At 51.2% G+C, this 24,054-nt stretch overlaps 1 protein-coding gene across 3 annotated transcripts in view; it reads right to left on the reverse strand.

Annotated features, from left to right (window-relative positions):
• JPH3 (junctophilin 3) overlaps positions 1–11,952 on the reverse strand; it is a 59,076-nt gene extending 47,124 nt beyond the window's left edge. The window contains exons 1-3 of one of the 3 annotated variants that reach the window (XR_012996263.1): positions 10,731–11,671; positions 9,574–9,740; positions 9,444–9,485 (exon numbers count right to left, since the gene is read on the reverse strand). Coding sequence is in view for 2 of the 3 variants with exons in the window: in XM_076348967.1 (XP_076205082.1) it covers positions 9,460–9,485; positions 10,731–11,112 (408 nt within the window). In the remaining variant the exon portion in view is untranslated. Of the gene's footprint in view, positions 1–9,379; positions 9,486–9,573; positions 9,741–10,730; positions 11,672–11,881 lie in introns of those variants that run through there. The other 2 variants (XM_076348966.1, XM_076348967.1) reach the window with 2 other exon arrangements.
• Positions 11,953–24,054: the final 12,102 nt, after the last annotated feature.

Consider the following 24,054-nt stretch of genomic DNA (forward strand, 5'->3'; position numbering starts at 1 on the left):
TTTGGTTTTTTTCCTGGGGAGCAGGGAAGGAGGAGACCCAGCTCCAGCTCCAGCTCATCTCCCTGGGGTACAGCCACTGCAGCGGGGCTCGCGTGGGTGCTCGTGGGCCCAGGACCGCGGGGGGAGCTGCTTGCTCTTGCGGACGAGGTCTTCACCATGGCTGGGAAGAGGCAACCAACTCATGGCTTGCTCTTCCCACATGCAGCACACCAGCTTGAAACCTCGAGCAAGAAGAAGAGTCACTTCATTGATGCCATTTGTCTCCGTACCAGGTGCCTTTCGCACACAAGAGTGAAATGGAGAGGGAGAAGAGACCTGGAACATCTAGAAAATGGCCTTTCTGGCCCAGATGGAGGTGGCCTACAGAGCTGCACTCAGCAGGTGAAGGTGGGAAGTGCCACAGGGTGGAAAGAGCCCGGCTTTGCCTCTTGCTGCCCTGAGCCGAGGGGCCGCCTGCCACCCGCAGTCCTCTCCTGCTTACGGAGAGATGGCGAAGACCAACAACGACGCCCAGGGGACTCCGGCTTTCAGACAAATAAGCAGCACCTTAGGGCACGCCAGAGCAATAGGCGGATTTTGAACGATACAGGGGGAAGCCCCAAGGGAGGATGATGGGCTGCTCACAGCCCAGCAACGCACGTGGGGCTTCCCTTGACCGAAGGTGGGATCGTTCACTTGGCTATAAACCTGATCCATCTTCACCATGGCGTTGGAAGGAGACAGAAGTCAGGATTTTTTGGGTTGGAACGGCTGCATTTTCTGTCCTCCCTCCCCCCGTACCCAAGGATCTGGCATTTTGCAGGCTGCTGAGCCCTCTGCCTCCAGTCCAGGAACACCACCAAGTACAAGCTTTACGGACTGAAGGCTGCTCACAGGCTTTTCCCGCACCGAGAGGGCCGGTTCGGCGTCCTGCAGGACGAAGCCCTTGGCCAGCACACGGGGTAAAGCACACGGGGAGGTTTGCACAGACCTGCCCTGCCTTGCTCCCCTTCAGTTTCTCGCATGGAGAAATTCAAGCAGTTATTTAGGATGTTGTAAAGCATTTTGAGGCCTGTGGACACATACTTATTCTTATCACAACATGACCTCGGAAAAAGTCAAATGCTTAGAAAAATGGTTTAAAAAAAAAGAGTTAAAAAAATACAAATAACCTACTGTCACGGCTTAATGCAAGGTATTTCCAGGTTAGCTAAAATAATCAGCAACACGGGCCCAGCTACCCAGGCTTTCACAGAACATGGGAGCAGCAGGCTTCAAAGGGCAGGTTTCTCTGTAGCCTCTGTCCCATCCTTGAAGCACAGCCAGATCCGCCTGTTACGGTGACTGTGTTCGGCAACGGCAGTGATCCAAACCTCCCAGCTCGCTTTCGCCACTCAGCAAGATTTGGGAACGAGGTCTGAGTCGTCCGAAGTGCCCGTCCACTTTTCAAAACCAAGCAGAAGTCATTAGACCTTGCAAATTGCTAGTTTATCTTGTGAAGGATCCTTCTTGGTATGCTCACCTCCCCTCTTATCTCTGAACTCTGCAGCATATTAATTAAAGATGTCTGATGGCAATAATTAGGCCAGTCTCTTGGATTACAACACAAGGAACAAGTTTTACAGATAGCACTTTCCAGCTATTTGATATCAGAAAGGCCCAGGGAGGATTCAGGCACAAATCATGTTTAGCATCTCAGAAACATCTATCCAAAAGAGAAGATGTATGAGAGAAAAGAGAGGACTGGAGGATGCTAATTCAGCCTCAGTCCTGACAGTGTGATGATGGGGACATCCTTGTTGGCCACCCCGGCTGATGTCCAGCAGTCAGGGGGCTTTGCTGGTAAAAATGTGACCCCCAAATGTGCTACCTGCATTTATGGGTCCTCCTGAGCATGCATATGGGTGCACGTTTGCTGCCAAGACATCCCAAGAGCCGTCCTACCTGCACTATCACTCCTGGCAGCAGGACAAGGCATCGCGCTGCGTGCCTTGCATTCCCTGCCCCGTCCCCAGCTGCCGGTTGGAGAGCAGCAATCGTCCCCCAGATGCTCACCTAAATCCCACACTGGCATGACATGGAGGGCTACGACTTGCTGCCAGCATTGCCCACCGTAAAAGGTGGGAATCAGTGATGGTGCCTGTGGGCAGCGCCGCATGGATATGGCACCAGCGGCAAATTACCTCCGCCCAGCCCTGCCAAGGCTCTCCATGCCTCTGACCATCACCAAGCCATGCTAAAAACACAGTCAGATGCTTCTGCTGTGGCTGCTAATTTGCCAAAAATATGCTCTGGTAACTGCTTACACAGGGGAAGAAATAAAGTACGGATTTTTGAGTATGCAAATATAATCTGCAGGCACGAACACGTGATGGATGTTAGTCATATTGCTTAATGTGAGGCTGGATACATACATACGCGATGGGCACAGTGGGGTCCAGGCATCTGAGGAGGAGAGAAGGGGAAGAGGGAACTGAGAAGGGAGAAGGGCAGAGCAGAGAGAAGAGAGGAGAAGACTAGAGCAGAGCTGTCATGGGCTGCTTTGCTACTGCCTGGGTGCTGGGTAGCATTAAGTCTGTTGCTGGGGCTCAACAAATAATAAAACATTACAAGTCTGCAGCTCATATCAGCATGGTTAGCTTGTACTTTTAAAAGCTAAAAGGCAGGGACCCTCCATCTAAGGAAACAAACCAGTGGAGTTGTTGGGTTTGGATGATGTACCGTAGGAGATCACTTTGCAGCCAAGTAGAGAGGGGTGCAGGGCTGGCCCTGGCAGAGCCAGCACCTCGCTGGGCACCTCTGCAGGAGCAAGAGCCGGGGGCTGGCGGGAGGAGATGGATTTATACAGCCTCACGCCACAGCCAGGGAATCTGCCTCCTCCTCTGCGGGTGCAAATAACAACGTAAAGTAACTCTGGCAGAAATACCACAGAACAGGGATTGCTCAAGCGTTCTCCATAGGGAAAATCATCTGAAAGTCAGGTTCACATGTGGCGAGAATGCTCATCTGGGGGATATGAGCCCCATCCAAAACATGGGGGGTCCTTTATATTCTCATTGCCATGATGCCTGGCCCCAAAGATACTTTGCAATCAGGCAAGCAGCAGAATGAAGCTACTTCCCTCATGGGCAAACGTTAATGTGCGTCATATTGCAAAGACTGCCGATATTTGCACTAACAGATGGGAAACTGAGGCAGAGAGCGAGACGGAGGAAGAGCTCCTCCAACAAAACGAGGTGTGTGCCTCCTCCTGCGGGCATGAAGTGGCTTTGCACAGCCTACAGCAAAACTACGGCAGGGCAGGGAATGGGGCAAAGCCCCGAAGCTGATGTCCTACGTCTGAAGATAACCCCAGCCGCAGGAATTAAGCCATTTTCCACAGGGACTGGCCAGTGATGGATATGTGCCCTTATAATATTAAGGAGAAGCCACTCCAGAAAAATCACGTATGGAAATTCAGCTCGGATAACATCTGCGAGAGGAGCATCCCCCCAGTCACACGACTACGTTCGGTCTCGCCTGACAACGGCTTCCGAGGCATTTTGGCTATTTGCTTCAAAGGGGAAAAACTCAATTTGCTCTCCACCGTGTGCAGGAAAACGCAAGTCTGTCCTGAGCACCCCCTCCCTCTTTCCTCTCATTGCTTCTGTACCTCCTGCTTCCCCAAGCGTGTTTGCGTTCGTTAGTAATTGCCTTTTCCAGCCAGCATTCGGAGAAATGCTTCAAACCATTATAATGACAATAAAATCTTGGCATCGCTAATTCTGATGGGGCTCATAATGCGTCTCAGGCCGGTTGTGATTTTTCTTAAAGCGCCAGGTCCTGGAGTCAGGGGAAATACAGCTTTTCAAAAGGAAAGAACCGAAGAAAGAAATTTCTAGTCTTCCTGGGAATGGGAAGCGCCGGGTCCGCCAGAGCCATGGAAGGTCAAGGGAGCATCATCCCCTGGCTGAAACGGGGCCCGTAATGTTGCCCAGGGTAGCTGAATCCCTGCGGATTCGGCCACTGACTGGGGTCAAAACTGGGATAAGGCTTTAGCACGAGGGATGCGAAACATTAACATATCGCTCAGCACCTTTATTACAGCTAATGTGCTCCTCTCACAAAGCTGAGTGAAATCGGGCTGATGCTTAGTCTGTTAATCCCCCAGCGCTCTAATCCTCATCGCAAACTCTGTGATCTCACCCCATTTCTCAGCTGAGCTCACAGGAGTAAGGGCTAATTCTCCGGCACTCACAAACGGCGCTGTGTGCCGGCGCCGGGTTTTGGGGGGCTGCATCCCTTGCGAGGTGTGGGAGATGCTCAGCCTCATCCCATGCGGCTGAGCTCCCCATGGATTGGGGATACGAGGCTGCTCCAGGAGCGGGGATGGCGCAGGACGGGACGAGGCGAGAGCAGGGTTATTTATTTCCTTTGAAATAAATGATCAATCCCTTATTCAGCCCACGGAAACACCTTGCAGACCCAAAGTGACGCCCTGAGCAGGAAATCATATCTTTATAGTGATCATCTTGGTGCGAATATCTGCAAAATTAGGGACCTTGCTCTGGCTGTTCACTCATTCATGAAAATTCATGACGCTCTGCTGTATGTAAAGAATAAGTGGAACCTCTTCAGGGAATAATTTTGGGAAAGGAGCGGCTGTTCTAAGGGAATGCTTATGCATCAATTGCAATTTTTAAGGATTTTTGGATTCAAAGGCCAGAATATGTCTTTGAAAAGCCAATATCAAACGCCAAAATATAAACACTTGCCATTCAAGTGGCTTTCTTCTCCAAGCTCCCCCTTTTTGTTAACAAATACTTCAGTTGTAAGTTAAACAGCTTATTGCAGGGGCAAACTAGCGTTAAGACTCTCCTGTAACTATTGCAAACTCCTGCAAAAAAAAATCCTTTCTTGGTCAGGACTTCAGTTAATGCCAAAGCCAGACCCCAAACAGGCAGAAACTGCAAAATCTCACAAGACAGATGCTAAACCACAGTGTTGCCCCCTATAAGGCCATCACCAACGCCATCCTGCCCGGCTTCTGTATCTTCAAGTCATGCCTACATTAATACAGATCATTCATCTACATCGGCATTACCTGACTCAAAGCATTCAAAATTAATCAGGTTCATTTTAAAATCAAGGCATTTTTAAACAGAAGGCATTTTTAGCTCTCGTCTGCTGCTTTCCAAGCCTGTAAGAATGACTTTTCTGCAATAGTCTGGGTGGAAACCTTGCTTCAAAAATGAAGCCGAAAATCTTGCAAAATCACATGATTCCACAAGCTGGAGCTTCAAGGAAAAAAAATGTTCAGCTACAGAAGCAGATGTCACCCAACCACGAGGAGCCCCATGGGATATCAAACCACATGCAAATATCCTGAGATTTGCATTAAAAGCCGTGAGAAACCCACCCCGGCATCCCCAGTGAAAGGATATTAAAATTGTGCTTCAGGACTTAAGTCACCTTCTATTATGGGTCAGGGAGAGGCATGTAAGGGGGTCCGACTGCCCCAAGGCTGGGGTCCTACACCATCCCCTGGAGCATCACGCGCTGGATAAAATACTCGAGAAGATGGGGTGAGGGTCTAAGCCTGTCTGGCAATTTCTCTCTCACGTACTTTTCCCCGGGGTGAAAATCCTTCTTCCTCTGTCCTGAGCTGTACTTGAAACTAAGCAGCATGTTCCAGTGAGATAAGTAATTACCATGAGTTCATATCATTTATTTTTAATGATGCTGGTCAGAATCTTCATTTAGTATTTTGATTCATTTTTCTATGTTCGGCGGGCCCTGATGTTTCAGTTATTGCTCTCCTAGAACCACTGTTGCACTGCAAGCACCTTCTGTACCAAATCGAGACAGCAAGGTGCTTCATAAACAAAGTTCATAGCTTGCTTTTTTAATTAGCAGGTTCTTAGGGGGGTTGTTAGGACCAGCTAGGGCCGTGTCTGGATTCTGCAGGAACCCGGAGGATCGGGGATCAGGGTGCATTTGTATTTGCTTGTTTCCACCCACTATTTAAAGTGCATCAACAATTCCTTCCCGGCAGCAAAATAAGACGAGAGCTGATACTTCTAAGGTAATTCTGACACCTGCGCTATGAATAGATCACATGGAAATTTGCCCTCGCTAGTTGGTTCCCTGCAGCTGTAGAGTGAACCCGTGAAAAACCCCGGTATGGAGAGAGGCACGAGGCAGCCCTCGGTGATGCCGCTGCCCATAGTGGCACCGGCCGGTGGTGGTTCATCCAAACCCACTTCTCGGCTCAGGCGAGGAGGCTGCGGCCCCTTCCCGGACAGGCAGGTCCCCCTGTGGCATCCCCGGGTCCATCCCCCCGGAGCGACCCTTTACGGGGGCAAGGGGCCTGCTTTTGCAAAATATTTCATGGTTTTCATCTCCTCAAGCACTTCAAAGCCGTTTGGCTGGTAGCTCCTGGAGCACCTGCTAAGAGAGTGGCTGGAGGTGTCACCGGTGCCACTGCAGAGGTGGGGAAAGCGGGGCACAAAGCCGCCACGGCTCCTGCCCAGGCAGGACAGGCTGCGAGAGAGCCCACGCCAGCAGCTCCCACCGCACCACTTCCCTCTTCCCATCGCTTGCAAAGCATGAAAATTTCCCAGCCCAGGCCAAGAAAACCCACTTGCCTACTCACACGGTGCTAACAATGAAAACACTAATTATATTTCACTCACCTATCAAAGGGATGATTCATTTAGGTGAGTGGGCACGGAGGATTACACAAGATGAACACCGCGATGTGACTGCCCGTCCGTTTTGGGGTAGCCCTCTCGAGAAACGAGGCTGCATGGAGCACGTGGGCACCCGGGATGGGGCGAGGGGGTGGCAGCAGGAGGGACCCGGCACGGCCCCGATGCACCACGAACACCTCCAGTCCGGGGAACCGCCACGAGCCGTTCCCCAAGGGCTGGCCGGGCAGCGGGGACCCGAGAGAGGGGCTGGTCCCCTCCCCGAGCCCCTGTCCGGTCTCGGATCCCAAATGCTGAGCTGGGGAGAGGTGGAGGGAGGAGAAAAACAGCTTTGGCAGTGATGGAAAAGGCAAAAGCAGATTTGGGGCTTCCTTCATCCACCCCATCTTACCCACCCCCACAACCACGGTTTCAGCAGCAAAACCCAAACCCCATGCACAGCCCTAGGATTCCCATGGCAAGCCTGCAGTTACAACTCAAACTGTACCCAGGATAAAATCACCGAGTATTTCCAGAGCGTCTGTGGAATTACAGAAAGGCAGGAACCAGCTGAGATGTATCCTGATCTCCAGACCTGCTCGGGAGAGGGTCTCCAATGGGAGGAGGTCTCCAACCCTCTGCTCCAGGGAGGTTCCACCAGCTCCAGCAAGGGCGATGGCAGCGGCTCCGGCTCACATGGGTGCTGACCCAGGTGGATGCAGCCCCTTTCACCTGAAGCAAGGGAGCAATCCTGCTCCCGCTCTGGAGCCGGGCTGAATCAGGCCCAGCAAACGAGTGGTGCAACTCCAGCAGCCAACTGAAGCAATCCTCAGAAGCCTGGTTTACGTAATATCAGGGTGCTTCTGGATGAGGGCAGGAGGTGGCAGGGATTTTTGGCAGAAAGATAAGGACATGTCAGCAGTATCGTGGTTTGTGGGGGGTCTGAGTGAGTACATGCGTGCAGGGGAAAGACAGGACGGTGCATGCGTGTGCCGCAGGTGCAGGACTGTGGGTCGGGCGCGCAGCGGTGCCAGGGAGATTTGGCAAAGTGTGGGCTCCTAGGGGAACAGCGAGGCTGCATTTGCTTATTTGGGCTCTGTGCAATAGGTTTGCATTGATGGACACATATCCGCACGGCTCAGGGAAGGCGGTTTGCATTCATCCGGCTCGTGCATGGGTCAGAGAGCGCTGGCGCTGGGCTGGGGGCAGACCACGTGCGTGTGGGTATGCGAGCGGAGGGGCGAAGCGGCGTCTCGGCGTGGGGAGGAGAGGCGTGTGTGCATGGCGATGAGTGTGTCCGCGTGGGAGGTGCAAGATCTGCAAGCTGCATGTGGGGGAAGCGTGCATGCGTGTGCGCGTGGCAGGCGTGAGCACCCGGCGTGGGGGGTGGGGGGGGATGGTACCCGGGGCGGCGAGCAGAGCCAGGACGGCGGGGGGGGTGGCAACGCGGCTCAGGCCATCGCATGCCATACCCTACGTCCAAGCCCAACGCATCAACGCATGTGCATCAGTCACACAAAATATTGCACCCCAAGATAGCGCCGGCAACGGTTGGTGGAGTGTCGAGACTTGCCCTTACCCACTATTGTGCAAGGAAATGGTAAAATTGGAGTGAAACCCATGGATTCTGGGGCATCTCGCTTCCTGAGCCTCGCTGCGCGCAGTTAGGGACCCATCCCCTAGCCCTGGTTGATGTGCTAAAAAAAAAATATGCAAGGGATGAATATTTATCTGTGGGTGGCAAGTGACAGATGCTGGGGCGAGGATTCTAGGATACTTCAGTTTGATGAAGGTAATAACTTGAATAGATTAATGAGAAACATCCTTCCCAACAGTTGCCTCCCCTGTGCAATAGCTACGCAGCCACCCTTCCAGCAGAGCTCCTGCACACATCAGCTTCTTGTATCCAAACGCACAAAGTTCATTAAGGTTCGGTGTCCAAAAGGCTGGAGATGCCCAACTTTGGTGTTTTCCACCCAGAACGGAGACAAGGCAACTGGGAAAGGGCCGGGGCCTCTGGGTACTTGCCAAGTTGGTGAAAGTGCAATTTCAGCCGGGTTCAGTCACTCCACGGTGACTGCCCAACCGAAATGGGGGGGAAAGCTGGTGTGGAGGAGCCTGGTGGGAGCGTGCGTGGCCCATCCCTGCTCCCGGCAGCAGGATGGGCTTGGCCGCGGGTACCATCGCTCTGCATTTCCCCAGCACAGCCGCCCCCTCCTCCTAGGACGGTTTGCTGAGTCCCTGCGGGGGGGGGGAGCATTGTGCTACAGACCCTGCCCTTGTCTCCTCCTGATCCTCTTACCTCCTCCTAAAATGACAAACATGCAGTACAGCTCTTTTGGTCCCCAAACACCGAGGAGCCGGGCTGGCCTGACAAGATGGGAGAAAAAGCTTTTTGCTTCTGGTAGGTTCTCAGGAACGGTGAAACTGCTGGTAAGCCACCCCAATTTGGAGATGCTCCCCAGGTTTCCCAAAAAGCCGCCATGCTGCAGTTGATGGGGAGCGTGCCGGGGTGGGGGCACGTGCGTGCCCGGGGACAGGGCCAGCCCTGCAACACCCAGCCCTCGGAGACCTGTAGTTTGTCGAGACTTCTGTCTGCCTTCCTGCAAACCTCCCCGGCAGGGGCTGGGTGCCAGGAGGGGAGCAGGGCGATGGCACTCGCGTCGGGAGCACGCAGAAACCCCCCCACATCCCCTCCTGACCGCTCTGAACGTGGGAGACCGCGATTATTCTCTGACCAAGCTTTATTCTCAGCTGAAGGACTGCTGGGATTTATCGATGGCTTGCAAACACACACTCGGCAGATTCCAGCTCAGACCCCAGCATAATTCCAGGCAGCTGAAACAAAAGGTTGCAGCTATATTTTCCTTTAGGAGAAAGCCACCAGCACAAAATTATCATTAAAAAAATCAAGAGATCGTTCCACCTCTCCCTTTGAGAGCATAAAAGAGCGGCTGCAGGTAACGTTTAATCTTGCCTCCCTGTATAATCACAAAGCAGCAAACTGGGTTTTCTAGAGAAAGGTCTTGCAGCACCTTTCAGGAAGGCTGCGATGGAGCTCATCAACGCTGCAATTTCCTTAACGTAGCAGTCCTGCAAAACAATGATGTCTTACCAAAAAAAAAAAAAAAAAAAAAGCCTGCTTTAGATGGACACATTTGCCAGCAAAACAACGGGGCAGAGCTGCCGAATGCCCCCGGCTGCCGGCAGGTAGGCCTGCCTCGTATTATGGTGGCAGTTTAGATGGAAGTAGCCACAAAACCTGAGAGAGGATGATACAGCCACTTACAGCACAGCACCAGCTGTTTCTCCTAGTTCGGCCTTAAAGCTTATTAGTCCAGCAATTTTTTTTTTTTTTGATCGCTCCAATTGGGTTTTCTTGGGTTTCATTTAATCCTAGTTTCCCCTCAACATCTCGTTAAGCCGTGTTGACGGCACAGAATAGCTTTGGTGATCCCTCTGAGCCCCTACGCTAAGCATTAAGCCATAAACTAGGAATGTAAGACTCTTGTCTTTTGCCTGGTATTATTAAGCGTGGGGCTGCGTTTGGAGGGGCTGCAGGGCTTGCAAAGACCCCAGCCCCTCGCTGGAAGCATTTGCAGCGCTAGAGCTGCACCCATCTTGCCCTGGACCCCTCCTCCCGCTCTCCTCCCCTCTGGCCCGGGTTGCTTCGATGCAAATCCTACAGGTTCCAGTGGTGCAGTCAGAACTGCGAATCCCATGTGCAACTTGGGTCGTCTCCCAACGGCTTGGCCCACCCCATCCTCCAACCCCCCCCCGGGCAAGAGCCGGGCGTCCCCCCACCAGCGCAGCCAGCTCCCCTCCCCAAAAAGCCTGGCCGAGGAGGGGGAGGACCCGGCGCCCAGAGACCCACTGAACATATGGGGCTACCTGTGGCAAAGGGCTGGGCTGATGCCGTGCTGGGCTGGTTCCTTATCTCCTGCGGGGTATGAGCATCCCTCACTCCAAGCTAGCAGGTTGCAAACTCACAGGCTCCAGCCCAAAACCGGGGTCCCCGGTCGGAGGCTTGTACCCCTACACCACCGCCCGCCCCGGCCGGGAAGGTATCAATGCAGCACCTACCTCCATCCGAGTAGGTCTCTGTCCCGTAGCCATCCTGTAATCCATTGCTCCAGGTGCCTTCGTACTTGGCCCCATTTCCAGTGCATTCTCGGACCCCGTACCGTCCCTTAAATCCATGGGTCCACTCTCCTTTGTACACCCACTTCCCCTTGCTCTCCATGCCAATGCCATGGCGCTTGCCCTGCGCCCAGGTGCCCTGGTAAGTGTTGCCGCTGGGCCAAGTGTAGACCCCCAGCACCTCAAAGCCGTGACTCCAGGAGCCCGAATATTCACCTTGACCCTTCGGGCCGGTACAGATTCCGTGGCCATGAGCCTTTCCGTCCTCCCAGCCTCCACAGTACGACCCTCCATCGTCAAAATTAAACCTTCCCCCACTGGACATGCATGTAATTCGGTTTGCAAATCCCCCAAAAGGTGAAAAAAAAAAAAAAAAAAAAAAAAGAAATGCAGAAAATAAAATGCGAACGATGACTTGGGGAAAAAATCAAAAATAAAAAAAATCAAATCAAATCAAACTCAATCGAAATCATGCACCAGATCCAGCGAGCTGCTTAAGCCAGTTTCTTGTGATTATTCATTCTCTGGGAGTATGTTCAGGATCAGTTCTCTCTTCCCCTGCTGTGGAAACAGTATCATTAAAAAAAAAAAAAAAAAAAATAGCAGCAAGAACAGCAGCAGCTATTGGGTTTTGGTGCAAACGACTCCACCTAAAAACCATCCAAGGCAGGGAACGGGGGTGGGGGGAAAAGAGAAGGGGAAAAAAAAAAAAAAAAAAAGAGGCCAAATGCCAAGAGAAGGAAAAGGAAAAATAAAACCAAATCCGGGCTCCGCAGCCCAGCGCACCCCGGAGGGGAGGACGCCTCAGAGCCCCCGCTGTGACCTCCACCTCAGGCTGCCCGGCCGCCCGGCCTGGCTCCGGCGCAGGGCCGGGGGGAGCGGCGGGAGCGGCGGCATGGCGGGGCCGGGCGCGGCGGCGGCGGCCGGGCGGGCGGCTCAGCAGCAATGCGGTGCCTCTGCCGCCCTCCCGCTCGGCTCCCCCAGCCTCTCCCGTTCCGGCCCTCGCAACGCGCACGCACCCCGCGCCCTAAAAACCCGCCATCGCCTCCGTTATCCCGCCCCCCCCCCCCCCCTCCCCTCCGCCCCCAGCAAACCTCACTCCCGGGGGTACCCGCTCGCCTCGCCCGGCGGATCCCACATCTTGGCCGGAGGATGCTCGGAGCGAGGTTGGATGCCGGGGTGAGGGGCTGGGGGTCGGGGGAGGGGGGGGGGCAGAGGGCCTCCGCTCACCCCGCTCTCCCCACGGCCTCCCCCCTCCTTCCCGGCTCCCTACGGGGATAAATCCTGCTTATTAATGAGCAGGGATCCTGAGCTTTCTGCTCTGCCTCATCTCCCAGCTCCTGGCTCAGGGTGGATTTAAAGAGACAGGAACTGCGTCGCCTTCGCCTCCCGCCCCAGCAAGGCCGCAGCCCCCCGCAGCCCCCCACCACCTCGCCGCGGCTCCGGGATGCTCCCGGATTTTTATTTATCCCTTCATCTCTCCCCCGCCCTGCTCCCGCCGCTCTCCCGCTGCTTCTTCAATGCGACGAGGGGCGGCCGTCGCCTGCCAGACCCGGGGGTCCCCATTTGCAGGTGGGTGGGTGGGGGGGACAACGGGAAAGGGCCAAACGCCTTGTTCAGCGCCGCCAACGCCAAGTCTCCGGGCAGACTTTGCTCCGTGCTGGGTCCAGCACACTGCAACTGCAACACAAATTATTTATTCATGAAAAGGCCGTGCTGCCGTGCTGCCGCTCAGGGTTTATGGCAGCGGTCCGGGCTGTATCCCCTCCCGGCTGGGCTGCTGCGCACCTCGGTCCCCTCCCTTCAACACAGCGTCTCATCGGGGTCCTGCCTATCCGTCGGGAAGGTGCAAGACAGCAGGAGCCCCTCGCCAGTCCTGTCCGCAGGTTATTTTTTTCCAGGGATTGCTGAAGATGCGAAACCTTCCCCAGGCAGTGGCGACGGCTCGCTTCGTGCCTCTGGAGCACACGGGGTCCTAGTCCGGCGATGCACCCCCTTGTTTCTAAGCGTGCCAACTATTCGCAGCATCGGGGTGTCTGTGCGGGTCTGTGTGCATGCATATATGTATGTATTTATATTAATGCACGAGTGTATTAATACACAAGTATTAAAGGGGGAGCTCTATTTAACAGAAATTAAAAAGATGCTCACAAATGCCCATAAAGCAAAATCTGTGCAATGTATGAAAACACGGTTCCTCCGGTAAATCTCCGGTAGGACTGCCAGGCGCACCGGCTCGTATTTGCATCCTGCCATCGCCGCCGGCGTTACTGGAGTTCTAGTTTTGAGCCAAGACTATCGGCTCAGATTCGAGTCCTGGCTCGGCCCGGACTCCAAGGAAATAAAAAGAGCTGTATAAAGCCTGGCGATGGAAACCTGCGGGATTTAGGCACGTGCATCCCCACTGGAAGGGACGGTTACGCTCAGTACCTGCCTCGGTTGCCCACCTAGTAGGAAGTTTCAGACTGCGTCTTCCCACTCAGGCTTTTTTTTTTCTCTATCGATGCATTTTCTTGTCCATCCATTGAAACACATCACCACCCTCGTCTGGAAGAAAACCTTCCTCTCTCTCAGAGCTGGAGGGAAGAGATGCAACCACAGTGGGTGGAAATTTTCCCACTGAAGCATTTTTTTCAGTTGAAGATGTCTTTTCAAACTACACCGGGTCCTTCATGAATGCGAGAACATTATACATCGGGGGGGTTGGGTTTTTTTTTTTTCCCCCTAAAAATTCCATGCTTCAGGTACTGCATTTTTTGGCAACTACAAACTCCCATTTGTTTCATGGAGAGAGACTTTGGGTGGAAACCCCCAAACTTTCCAAGAAAAACACTACAACTGAAGTTGCTTAAACGCATATGAAAATTTTGGCAGAGAAAAAAAGACATTCCAGCCCCCTTCTGTTGTTTTCTCAGTAGTTTTACATGGTTACAGTAGTTTTACATGTTAATTGGCATGGTAACTAATGGCCAGCTATTCCTTCCGTGGAGTTAAATGGGGTATAGAGACCAGAGGCTAATGCCTGTGCACGCACCAAGGTGCGATACATCCCCGACCAACGCGGGATGCTGCTCCTACTACAGTAGGTATTTAAAATAACAGCATGTTTAACGGTACCTGGTGAAAAAGAAATCACTAATGACAATCTGCTGAGGAAGCAGAGAGAAGAATGAGATTTACTAGTGACAAGTGCTAGTGCAGGGCTATCAGGATAGCGCGTGGTTTTAAAATGAGTATTATTTTAGGAACAGCACCTTTGTGCCTGACAAGGGGGTAGTTTCTACACTAAAAATGCAGCCACGTGTTACATCTTCTGTTCGTGACCTGATTTAGGTTTTGTGGTGTGCCCGTAGCCTGTCTTGCTGCCCTATGGCTGGAGTGGAGGGTTTGGTCAGAAAGGGCCATCTTGGTTATTAAAGGGTTTAAGACGGGCTTCAGGAGGCTCCGAAAATTGCCAAAAGCCACGTTGGCAGCCAAATAAAGAAGACGATTGTGGGAATACCAGATGAAGGGGCTGGATGGACGATTACAGGTGCCAGGGTGATCGTGGCGTGGTGGCCGACCACGACACAGCCACGCTGCTGTCCCTGAGCCTATCCCCAACTAGATCTGGTTTTCCCAGACTTTATCCAAAGGTCAGGATTTAGTTTAAAATAAAAACTCATGGCCCAATCATCTGCAGTCCTTGGGGAGTCCTTTCCAGACCAGTTCGTATTTCCTCGGTGCTGCTGATGTGCGGGAGGCTGAGGGAGAGGAAATTCCAGATTAGATTTCACACCAGCCCCGAATACCAGTGGGCTTTTCCCTCTGGAATATGCTTTTGCCGCCGGCGAGCGCCAGGTTGACCTCCACAGACACTGCCGTGCCGGGGCCGGAGCCGGGCTGCCCTTAAACCGCAGCGGGATTTCGCCAGTACATTTGGCTAACTCTGGAGACATTTCCCCGAAGGGTACAGACGGCGTTAGATAGGGCTGTCGAGTGTTTTTTTAATAAACTGGTGCAGGTGTGGATGAAGGGACTGAGATGACGTTTGGGATAAAAGAATAATGATGAAAAAATACAATAAAAAGCAAATCAGCTTATGATAAGTAACTGAGCATGGATGGGGGAAGACAAAATAGCAGTGGGCAGCGGGAGCGATGCAAAATACAGAGAATAAAATTTGCACTTGCCTATTCCTGGTGTGCCTTGCAGACAAAAATGCTGGTGGAAAGGCACAGATCTCCGGTGGATCCCATCCTGCCCTTGTGTGCAGAAACCCACCTGGCCCTGCAAAGAGCGGGGCACAGCCCAACGGAGCAGCTCAGGGACGGATGGGGATGCAGGCAGGCAACGGGGTTTGATGTACAACGGGGTTCAGAAAGACAAGTGCAGGGCATCGGGGAGACCCAGCCTTCGCAGAAAACCTGCTGGAAAGTCTGGCTATGCTTAAGAAGGAAAAAAACCTGCCACAGAGCAAAGGGAGAGAGAGGATTAGCTGGAGGAATCCATGCTGCTACTGCATCCTCAGCGTGACAACGGCAGGATGTATCTCTAAAAGTCCAGCTGCCCAGAAAAACATCTCCAGCATCCCAGGAAGGCGGGCAGCTTTTTCTGGGAATTTGATCCTGCGAAGCACAACAGAGGATGGGGAGAGGAGGAGGAGGGACGGCGTGCTGGCCTCCCCGAGCCCAGCCGCGAGGTGCGATTCGAAGGCTTCTCAACTCAGTGGGCCACCATCCACGGGGGAGGATGTTTTTTTGGCACTAGCAGCAGGGCCTCGCAGGACCTCACAAATTGCAGGCAGCTCCTGGGGACGCCCAAATGATGCTGAAGGGGAAAGACATCAAAGTGATCTTAAAAAAATCACTCCTGTTTCACAGGGAAAGAAAGGAAAAAGGCAGCTAAACGTGGAATTAAATACCAGGTTGTTTAAGCGGTGTAGGGAGGTTTGTGTTTTCCCAGGGTGAGGCCATCCGTGGTGGAGCCGTAGAGCTCAGCTGACCTCCATCTCAAAGGGAAAAGCTCCTGGGGGGTACTCTGGCCAGCCAAGCCAGGGGCACCTTAGCCTGATAACTTAACGGAGGAGGAACGAGGGCACCGGTCCACACTCCCCGCAAAAAAAAAAATACAATTGGGAAATCACAGGATGCAAAAAGAATTAACTGCAGCGGCAAAAACCACCGGCACAAGATGGAATTGCTGAATACGCACCACAACCCCGCTCCTAACGCCACAGGGTGGTGGGGAGATTTCTCCGGCCGGAGTATTGCAGCCCTGCGTTCAGCCACCTTCTCCGTTTGATTTCCACTTGTGGTTGGAGGTCTTGATCTGCCGGTCCTGATCCACATCCCGCTGGGACTGGTCTGGGAGCAGATATCTCCTTCTCCTGAGCACCAGTGGTCCCAGGCTGGTTCCAAGTCATTAGCAACATGGAAATAAATGATCCAGAGTGTTTCTGGATCAATATCCTGGGAAATAAAGCACGAGGCAAGAAGGGTCTGCAGCAGACCGCCACGCTGCAGCAGGGACTCGACACAATCTGCTTCTTTAAGCAGCCACATCCATAATATCTAATAAAAATCTTGTGATCACTGGGGACTTCAGACTGAGCAATGGATGCTGGAGGTCCTGAGCTGCCAGTATTAAAATATCCTTAGAATTTCAGGGGAAAAAAAAGATAATTTCCTAACGCAAAAAATATTGCCTCCAACATGAGGGAATTCCACATTCAGCCTCGCCCTGGCAGGTGATCTGTACTAGGCACAAGCGATCATGGCTTGATTACATTTGTTATGTGCAAATGAAGTAAAGCTCAAAGCAGTAATATATATATATATATATACACACACACACACACACTTGGCACTTTAAAAGGTCCTGTTTCACAAAGCAGAAAATAATTCCAAGTCAGATCAATTTAGAGAAAGAATTTAAATGAAAAATGTGTTGAAAAGGGAGAAGCCTTTAAGAATTTTTTACTCAAAAAGCAGCAACGCAGACAGAAATCTTTGTTAAAAAAACCAACATGGCTTAGAAAGGAAGTGAAAGAGCCGCCAAGGCTCACACATAGAACATAAACACACAAGAAGAAGAAAAGGGAAACTGGTAGTAATTAATAGACCTCAGAAGCTGGGGAAATTAAAGACAGAAGGATATTTTCCAAGCTTTTCAAGAAAAGGAGCCTTGCATTAGCAGTGGGCCGATACTACACAGAAATGGGAGATTTATCAATAACACAGAAAAGGCAAAAATGCTCAGTGCAGGTTTCTTCCTGGTATCTGGTGGAAAAAAGACAACGTGCTAATGAAATACTTTCCAAGAGTACATAGGAGGTACGCTGAGCAGCAAGCTGATGGAGCTCGATATTTTTAAACCAGCAGATCTGAATAACTTGCAAGAGTTGTAAAGGAGGCGGCCAAGGAGCTGTCTGGATAGTTAATGGTGATTTTCAATAGGTCTTGGAACAGTCACTGAAAGTACTAGAGGACTGAGAAAAAGCCAGCGCCGTGCCCACGCTTGACGGGGTGGACAGGCCGCCGCCGATTTTAAGCCTTTAAGCCTGGGAGGGATCTTGGACAATTAATGGAACCACTAACACTGAACTTGATAGATAGAGAATTAAAAAAGGGTGATGTAATGAATGGCAAACAGGAGCTTGAGGGAAATAGGCAGTGGTGAGCTCACCGTCCTTCGCCAAAGAGGTTACAAGGGTGTTAGGTAGAGATAATCATACCGACGAAATATCCTTAGCTTTCCGCACAGCCCTTGGCTTGGGCCCATGCAACGGATTGATCGGGAAACAATACAAAATCAACAGGGCCTGCATTAAATAGATTAAAACTGCATAACTGAGAGGGCTCAAAGTACAGTTGGAAACAGGGAGCAAGCGTGTGTCCCCAGGCATCGCAGGTGAGCAGCTTTGGGCTGCGGCATGCCTGGACAAGGTAAGGACTGAGGTGGTCTGAATATCCTGCCTGTGGCACCAGCATCTGCAGAGGAGCTAAATGCTGGGGATCAGAGCAACCTGGCAAGAAGAAAGAGGAGGGTTTTATTCTCTATATCCAGCTCAGAGCCCTGCACAGCGGGACTCTCCAGAAAACACATCTCTGGCAGCAGGGGCAGGAGTCAGTGGCTCAAAACCCCCAGGCTGCTGTGGGGTCCTGCAGCAGCCGGAGGGATGGGAAGCCCTCTGGGATGGGATCAGACTTGACACGGGTGTTTTTAAATAAACAGGGCACCTCCCACCCTGGCTCATAACTTTTTTGAGGATGGCTTGTCTTGCGTGTCTCTCCTGGGCTTGGACGGGTGGTACGGCCACCACCTTGCCGCCACCACCAAGCACAACAGCCAGAGTATTCCCGAGGTCTAACAACATTAGATTGAAATATGCAGCTTTGGAAACTGGAATGATTTTCATTTTTGCTTCCCGCTCATTTCCTCCCCCAGTTAATTGAATTCCAGGAGTGTACAACCACCTGATGTTGTCCCCAAGTTTTCTCTTATCTACTTGGTCTCTAGCTAAATTACCCCAAAAAGCAATTAAAGAACAGAATGATATTGCAGCAAGCAGGACTACTGCTAATCTTCCGGTAGATTGTAGCTTATGAAAGTGATTGAAATGGTTGGAAATTACATTACTTGAAGGAGGTCAGCCTTCGAGTTGTAAGTAGCATTTTTCTTTTTTAATATGTGGCTGCTTCAATGCTAATAATCTCTCGCAGGTCAACAAAAGTCAAGACCTGGGTTAACCAGAAGGAGAAACTCCTGCGTGTCCTTGGGTTTAATACCGGTTTGCAAAGAGCTTAGGAGAAAACGATGAAATGTTTTGGATTCTGCAATAACACTCATTGTCTCGGAGGGGAAATGGGTTTGCAGAGAGAGGAAGGACAGGGATGGCTAATGGGCATGTTACAGGCATGTGTTCAATAAATTACCTTGATTGTCTTCTTTGTGCTGGGCATGGGCTAAGTGCATTTACTGGTCACTGAATGTATCGCATTAACCTGCTGCATACAGTATGCGTCTGTTTATCCTGCCAATTACTGCAAATCTAATCAGCTTTAGCTGGGTAAAAATAGAGCCAGTTTCCGTGTGGAAATCAAGAGGCACAAAAACAGCAGCAAAGAAGCTGATCCTGATCGACTGAGCACATGGGAGGGAAGATTTGCAATGCTGGGAGCTTGAAATGTGTTATGATGCTTTCTTCCTTGTGGCCAGATGGATCTTTTCCCCCAGGCCTATATTCTCCCCAGCACCCATCAGGCAGCCTGAAGGAAGGAGCTGGGGGGAGTGTGGGAACCGCAGGCAGGCAGGCGGAGACCTCCTCCGAGCACTGATGTTTCACGAGCTTTCAGGAGCGAAGGAATAGGGCTGCAATCAGCTGGAAGGGACAAACGAGTCGAGACTGATGCAGAGGAGGCAGAGGTGCACACGAGGTATTTTGCAGTAAGGGCAAAGAAAGATGAGCAGGTAATACAGGTTATTTGGCATTCAGGCTGGGGGAAAAAACGTGTTGCTGCAGGTTTAGATAAATTGGTAGATGGACGATGACCAGATTTGAGTTCCTATGTGCTGTGGAACATACCCAGCAAGTGTATTTGGTAAAATCAACCTGCTATCCTGTGTAAAGGCCCGCGAAGCAAATATCATACAAGGAGAAAAGGAGCAGTACGTGGCTCCACAGGTGGTGGCATCTCATCCTCCTTCCCTCCCTCCATCCCTCTGTGACGTTTGCTGAAGGATGGAGGTAGCTTTTGCCCACTGTGATCTTGGAAGCCGAAAAATGAAGCCAAGGGAAAACAATGTGATTTCCCCCCGAGGTTTATCATTTGCCCTTTTATTTTACTGGATCACCCTACAATAAACGTGTGTCGAGCTGTTTGTTCATGATAAAACCCAGATCCTTCTCACGGTCACCGCTCTGCAAGACACAGCCTGCCATGCAAAGTGGCCCTGCTTTGCCCTTCTCATCCCAGGTGGCAAACCTCTGCCATCGGCAATACAATAACATAATTTATTTGAAGGGACTCGGCTTCCCCAGCCACCCACACCACCCTGCATTTTCCACCCTGCTAGTCTGCCCGCCGCTCTCGTGGAGGTCTGGCATGCCCCTTGGCACGGCAGAACACCCAAGGTGACTAACTTTCCATAGCTGAAAGATGCTTGCAAATAAAACCGAGGTAGCCAGTCTTAACCAAACAAAACACGGCCTTCATTTCAAGCCTCTGAATTTTATGTCTGAGACCGAGGAGCGGCAACGCTGCCGATAATTAAGGGACATCTGTCACCCGCGTGTTCCTGCTGGTTTTGTCAGGAAATGCGGCTGACATAATGTGAAGAGAAGAAACCTGCTTCGGAAAACGACTTGGCACGCGGGTTTCCATCTTCATCACTGCCATGTGCAAAGGCTGCTCCTGCCCGCTGATGGTGGAAGGGGCCAGGAGAGCTAACGCCGGGCTCGTCAGCCTGCCCACCCGGGACGAGTTACGTCCCAAAGCTTTGCCAAACCTAGTGGCAAAAGCCATGTCTGCTCCCTCTGTCCCACCGCAGTCTTGAGACAGGCTTCAACCTGCGTGAGATTTAAAAAAATAAACAACTCGGAGGGTTTCTTTGGTTTTGTTTTGGGGACATCCGGGGTGTTTTCTGGAAAGAGCTTGGTTTTTTCCAACTTTTCTTAACAGCCACAGAAAGTCACCTTTTTTTAATTCGGAAAGCTCTCGTAAGAACTCCAGGACTTCCAGAGCTGAGGGTTGCGAGTATTGGCCAAAATGGCTTTCTCTTTTTTTGCTCAAGATCCCAATGGGCTGAATATCAATATCTGATTTCACCGATGGGGAAACTGAGGCAGGGACCAACGACACGTTTTGGCAAAGGTCACACAGAAAGGCAGCACCGCTGCTATCACGCAGTCACGGTCAGAAAGAAACACCTGCTCCTCTGGTCTGACCCTTTGGAAAAGGTGCTGCTTCTGAACCCTGGGATTAGGATTTGCTCTTGATGGAAGAAATAAGGCTCCTTCCCTGTTTTCAAGAGAACAGAAGATTATGAGTGCTCTGCAGCTCATCGTGCATTGGCGCAGCCGCTCCTGTTGCTAGCACGGACCATAGGATTTTTAGGCAGGGTTGTCCTCTCCGCAGGATCGCCTGCCCCTCGCCAGCCTCAGTAAAGCCAAACCTTAAGCTTAAAATCGTGGACACCCAGGAATCAACCAAGTAACGAAGTAGTTTGGCACCTGATTAGAAAGAAGGGATTATGTTTTCAGTTTAATGGAGATGCTGATGGACGAATTTCTATGTGAATAATGAATGTTTAGAAATGCTTTGAGCATTGCAAATGATAAGGACAGTGTATTTTCCTGTGTTCAGAAAGCCAGTGGCAGTAGTTCCCAGAACTGTTTGGACTGTAGCAATAGAGTTTTATAATTCATAACAAAGAAGAAATGTCTTTCATTGAAGCAAGAAGACACAGCGATGTAAAAAAGTTGACATTACTCATATTCTTTTCTTATGAAATACTGTCACGCAAGAGTGTTCAAGGACCTTTTTTTCTGAGCAGATAAACAGCTATGGAAGGATTTATTCCATTCTTGATGTAGTTTTTCAAACAAGGTTTCTTTCTTACGGCCTGTTTTGCGGGGGGTTTAAGCAGATGCACTTTGCAGTCTGGAATAGCGAGTCTAGACTGTCTAAACACATGAAACTACTTTGCTTCCCAAAAGCCGGAGTAGAAAGCTATCCTACACATTTCACGTGCTGTGTTTAAAAAAAAAAAAAGCAAAACACGAAACAAACCTCCACAAAACTCAAAGCCAGATTCATGGGTTTTCAAGCTCTGCTTAAGGAATCAGCAAGGAGGATTCAGGAGTAGTTAACAACAGACTGTATTACATGGTACCTATTAACATGGGATAATCCAGCAGGAAAAGAAAGGGCGAGGGATAAAGGAATGTCGCCCTAGAACAGCGAGACATTTAGAAATCAAGCCACGAGAATCCTAAACCACCAGATTAACTTGGCTGTCTCTGTCAAGCGACACCCGGGGCACAAAGCACGGGAGGCAGCAGGGATGAAGAAGAAAAGGGTATTTGAATTTTCACTGTGATGAAATGCGCACCTTGGTTGTGCCGAAACGGAGGATCCCAGGAGCACACGGTGCTGATAAATCCCCGCTGGGAACTCTTCTGAAGTGGGGGAAAATTTGGATTTGGACTGAAACTCCACATCCCAGACACAATGGGATGAATGGAGCTCCCCGAAAGGAGCGGAGCTGGAGGCTACCTACCCTGTCCTCCATCTCATTCACTTCTTACCCAGTTTCATTTTCAGCCAGGAATAAAATCTTCCTTGGGCTTTCACCTCCTAGAAATGCTCTTCTCCTCACAACCACCCCAAGCTCCTCCTTTACCCTCTGCACATATTTCCCAGTATTACTTGAGCCTTTCCTCCGAACTTCCTTTGTGATTAAAGTCACCAGGATTTTCAAGAGCCTGTGAATTTTGGATGGTTAATTCTGGAGAAGGTCTTAGACTGAAAGTCAGTGCCAGATGAATACCTGCTTCAATTTCTCACTTATCTCAAATGCCCCAGGGCCTGCCGTCTTCATTAGGAAACTGAAGAATGTACAGGGGTCTGAATTTTTAAAGTAAGGCACCCAAGTCAAACTCTGGAGTGAAAAGCCTCCAAGTTATTTGCTGAAAATGAAAATTTGGAAGAAACTGGCTTTCAAGCCACATGCAGGCACCCAACTAATTACCAGAGCTGCTGAGTGCTCAGTTTTGGTCTTCAGCTCTGAATGTATTGATCCTACGTGCTTACACATAGCTCTGGAGTGCTGCAGGGCATCATTTGCCCCTACTGACATGCTGGCAGTACTCAGCCCTGTACAGGATCTGTCCCTAAATCTGTGTACAAACCTCCAAAATTGCAACAGCCTGCTTTCCCTGCTGGGCAGAGGGTGGCAGAGGGGCATGTCCTAAAAAGGGGAAATCACATCCTGGGAAAAAACAGAACCATCTGAAATGAAATCCTGGTCCAGCTGAAGTCAATGAAGGTTTGGCCGTGAGTCTGAACAGGGCCAGGATCTCGCTCCATCTGCAACGGGCGTCTGTTCCAGTGTCCCAAAAAGACCTCTTTAAACAAGAGCAGGCTGCCCGTGGTTTTCATCAGTCTCAAGTATTTCTTATGTTTATTTTCTTGGCCAAGCCCCAGATTTGCCAATTGCTGTACTGTACGCTCTGCCGGCCTGCACTCCCTCCAATGTAGTCAGATGTCGTATTTTCCCTTCCTATCCTAAACTGCTGAGCTGTGCCGCTCTGAGCCATGAGTCCCACCCCATGCTCCTCCCCAAATACCTCTGGTTTATATTTACTCCACAAAATGCTTCGGGATCGTTTTGGGAAGAAAGACGCTCCAGCAGTGTAAGATGACACTATCTTTCAGCGGCTCTTTCCATGAGGATGTGACTGCAGCCCCGAGATTTGCTATTCCCGTCCCATGAAATCAGAGTGCTTCAAGAGGTATGAGAGGGACCAGAGACTTGGGTGCAGGGTTTCTCCTTGCCCCTTGGCCAGAGCAGCAAGGGAGCAGCCGGAGACAGGCTGCCCATGGAGGTCTGCCCGAGCTCCGTATGGACTACATGTGAACCAGTTTCCATCCTTGCGACACCAGGAAAACCACTGCGACCAAAAGAATGGCCTCAGCAAACACCAGCACCCAGCCAAGCATGGTTTTATTGCAAAACTGCTGTCTCAGACAAGTCACTTGCTCCTTTACCACCCCTGTTTTTTCATCTGTCAGGCAGAAATAATTGCCAGCACATGATGCTAACTTTTGGGTCCAGAAGGACCAGCTTCCTCCCAGAGCCGGGGAAAAAAACAGGCTGTGTGCTGGCTGCTGACGTAGCCCTCACCCACCTGGTCAAGACACTGCTGCTCCTGCTTTACGCTGAAATCCCAGGCAGGAAAGCACAGATCAGTCTTGCTGGTGGGCCTCAGCGTCGGCCCTTCATCCCATCTGCTCTGAATCACCCACTGTGGCTGGGACAGGAGCAGACGGCTCCAAACCCCGAGCCACGTTGGCTGAAGTCCACAGGAAAAGCTGTCGGCGTGTGACGCAGAGCCAAGCAGCGCTGGGCTTTGGGATCTAGACACACTAGCCTTCCCTTCCCATCACTGCTATTACCTATCGCTTTCCAGCCACCGATCCCAAAAAGCTTCATATCCCCTAGTTAACTTGCCCACCAGAAAGCCACATGCCTGTGCTGGACAGGCAGATGGGGAAAGCGATGC

Source organism: Aptenodytes patagonicus, chromosome 11, assembly GCF_965638725.1.
Source record: "Aptenodytes patagonicus chromosome 11, bAptPat1.pri.cur, whole genome shotgun sequence".
In the NCBI taxonomy this organism is placed as follows: Eukaryota; Metazoa; Chordata; class Aves; order Sphenisciformes; family Spheniscidae; genus Aptenodytes; species Aptenodytes patagonicus.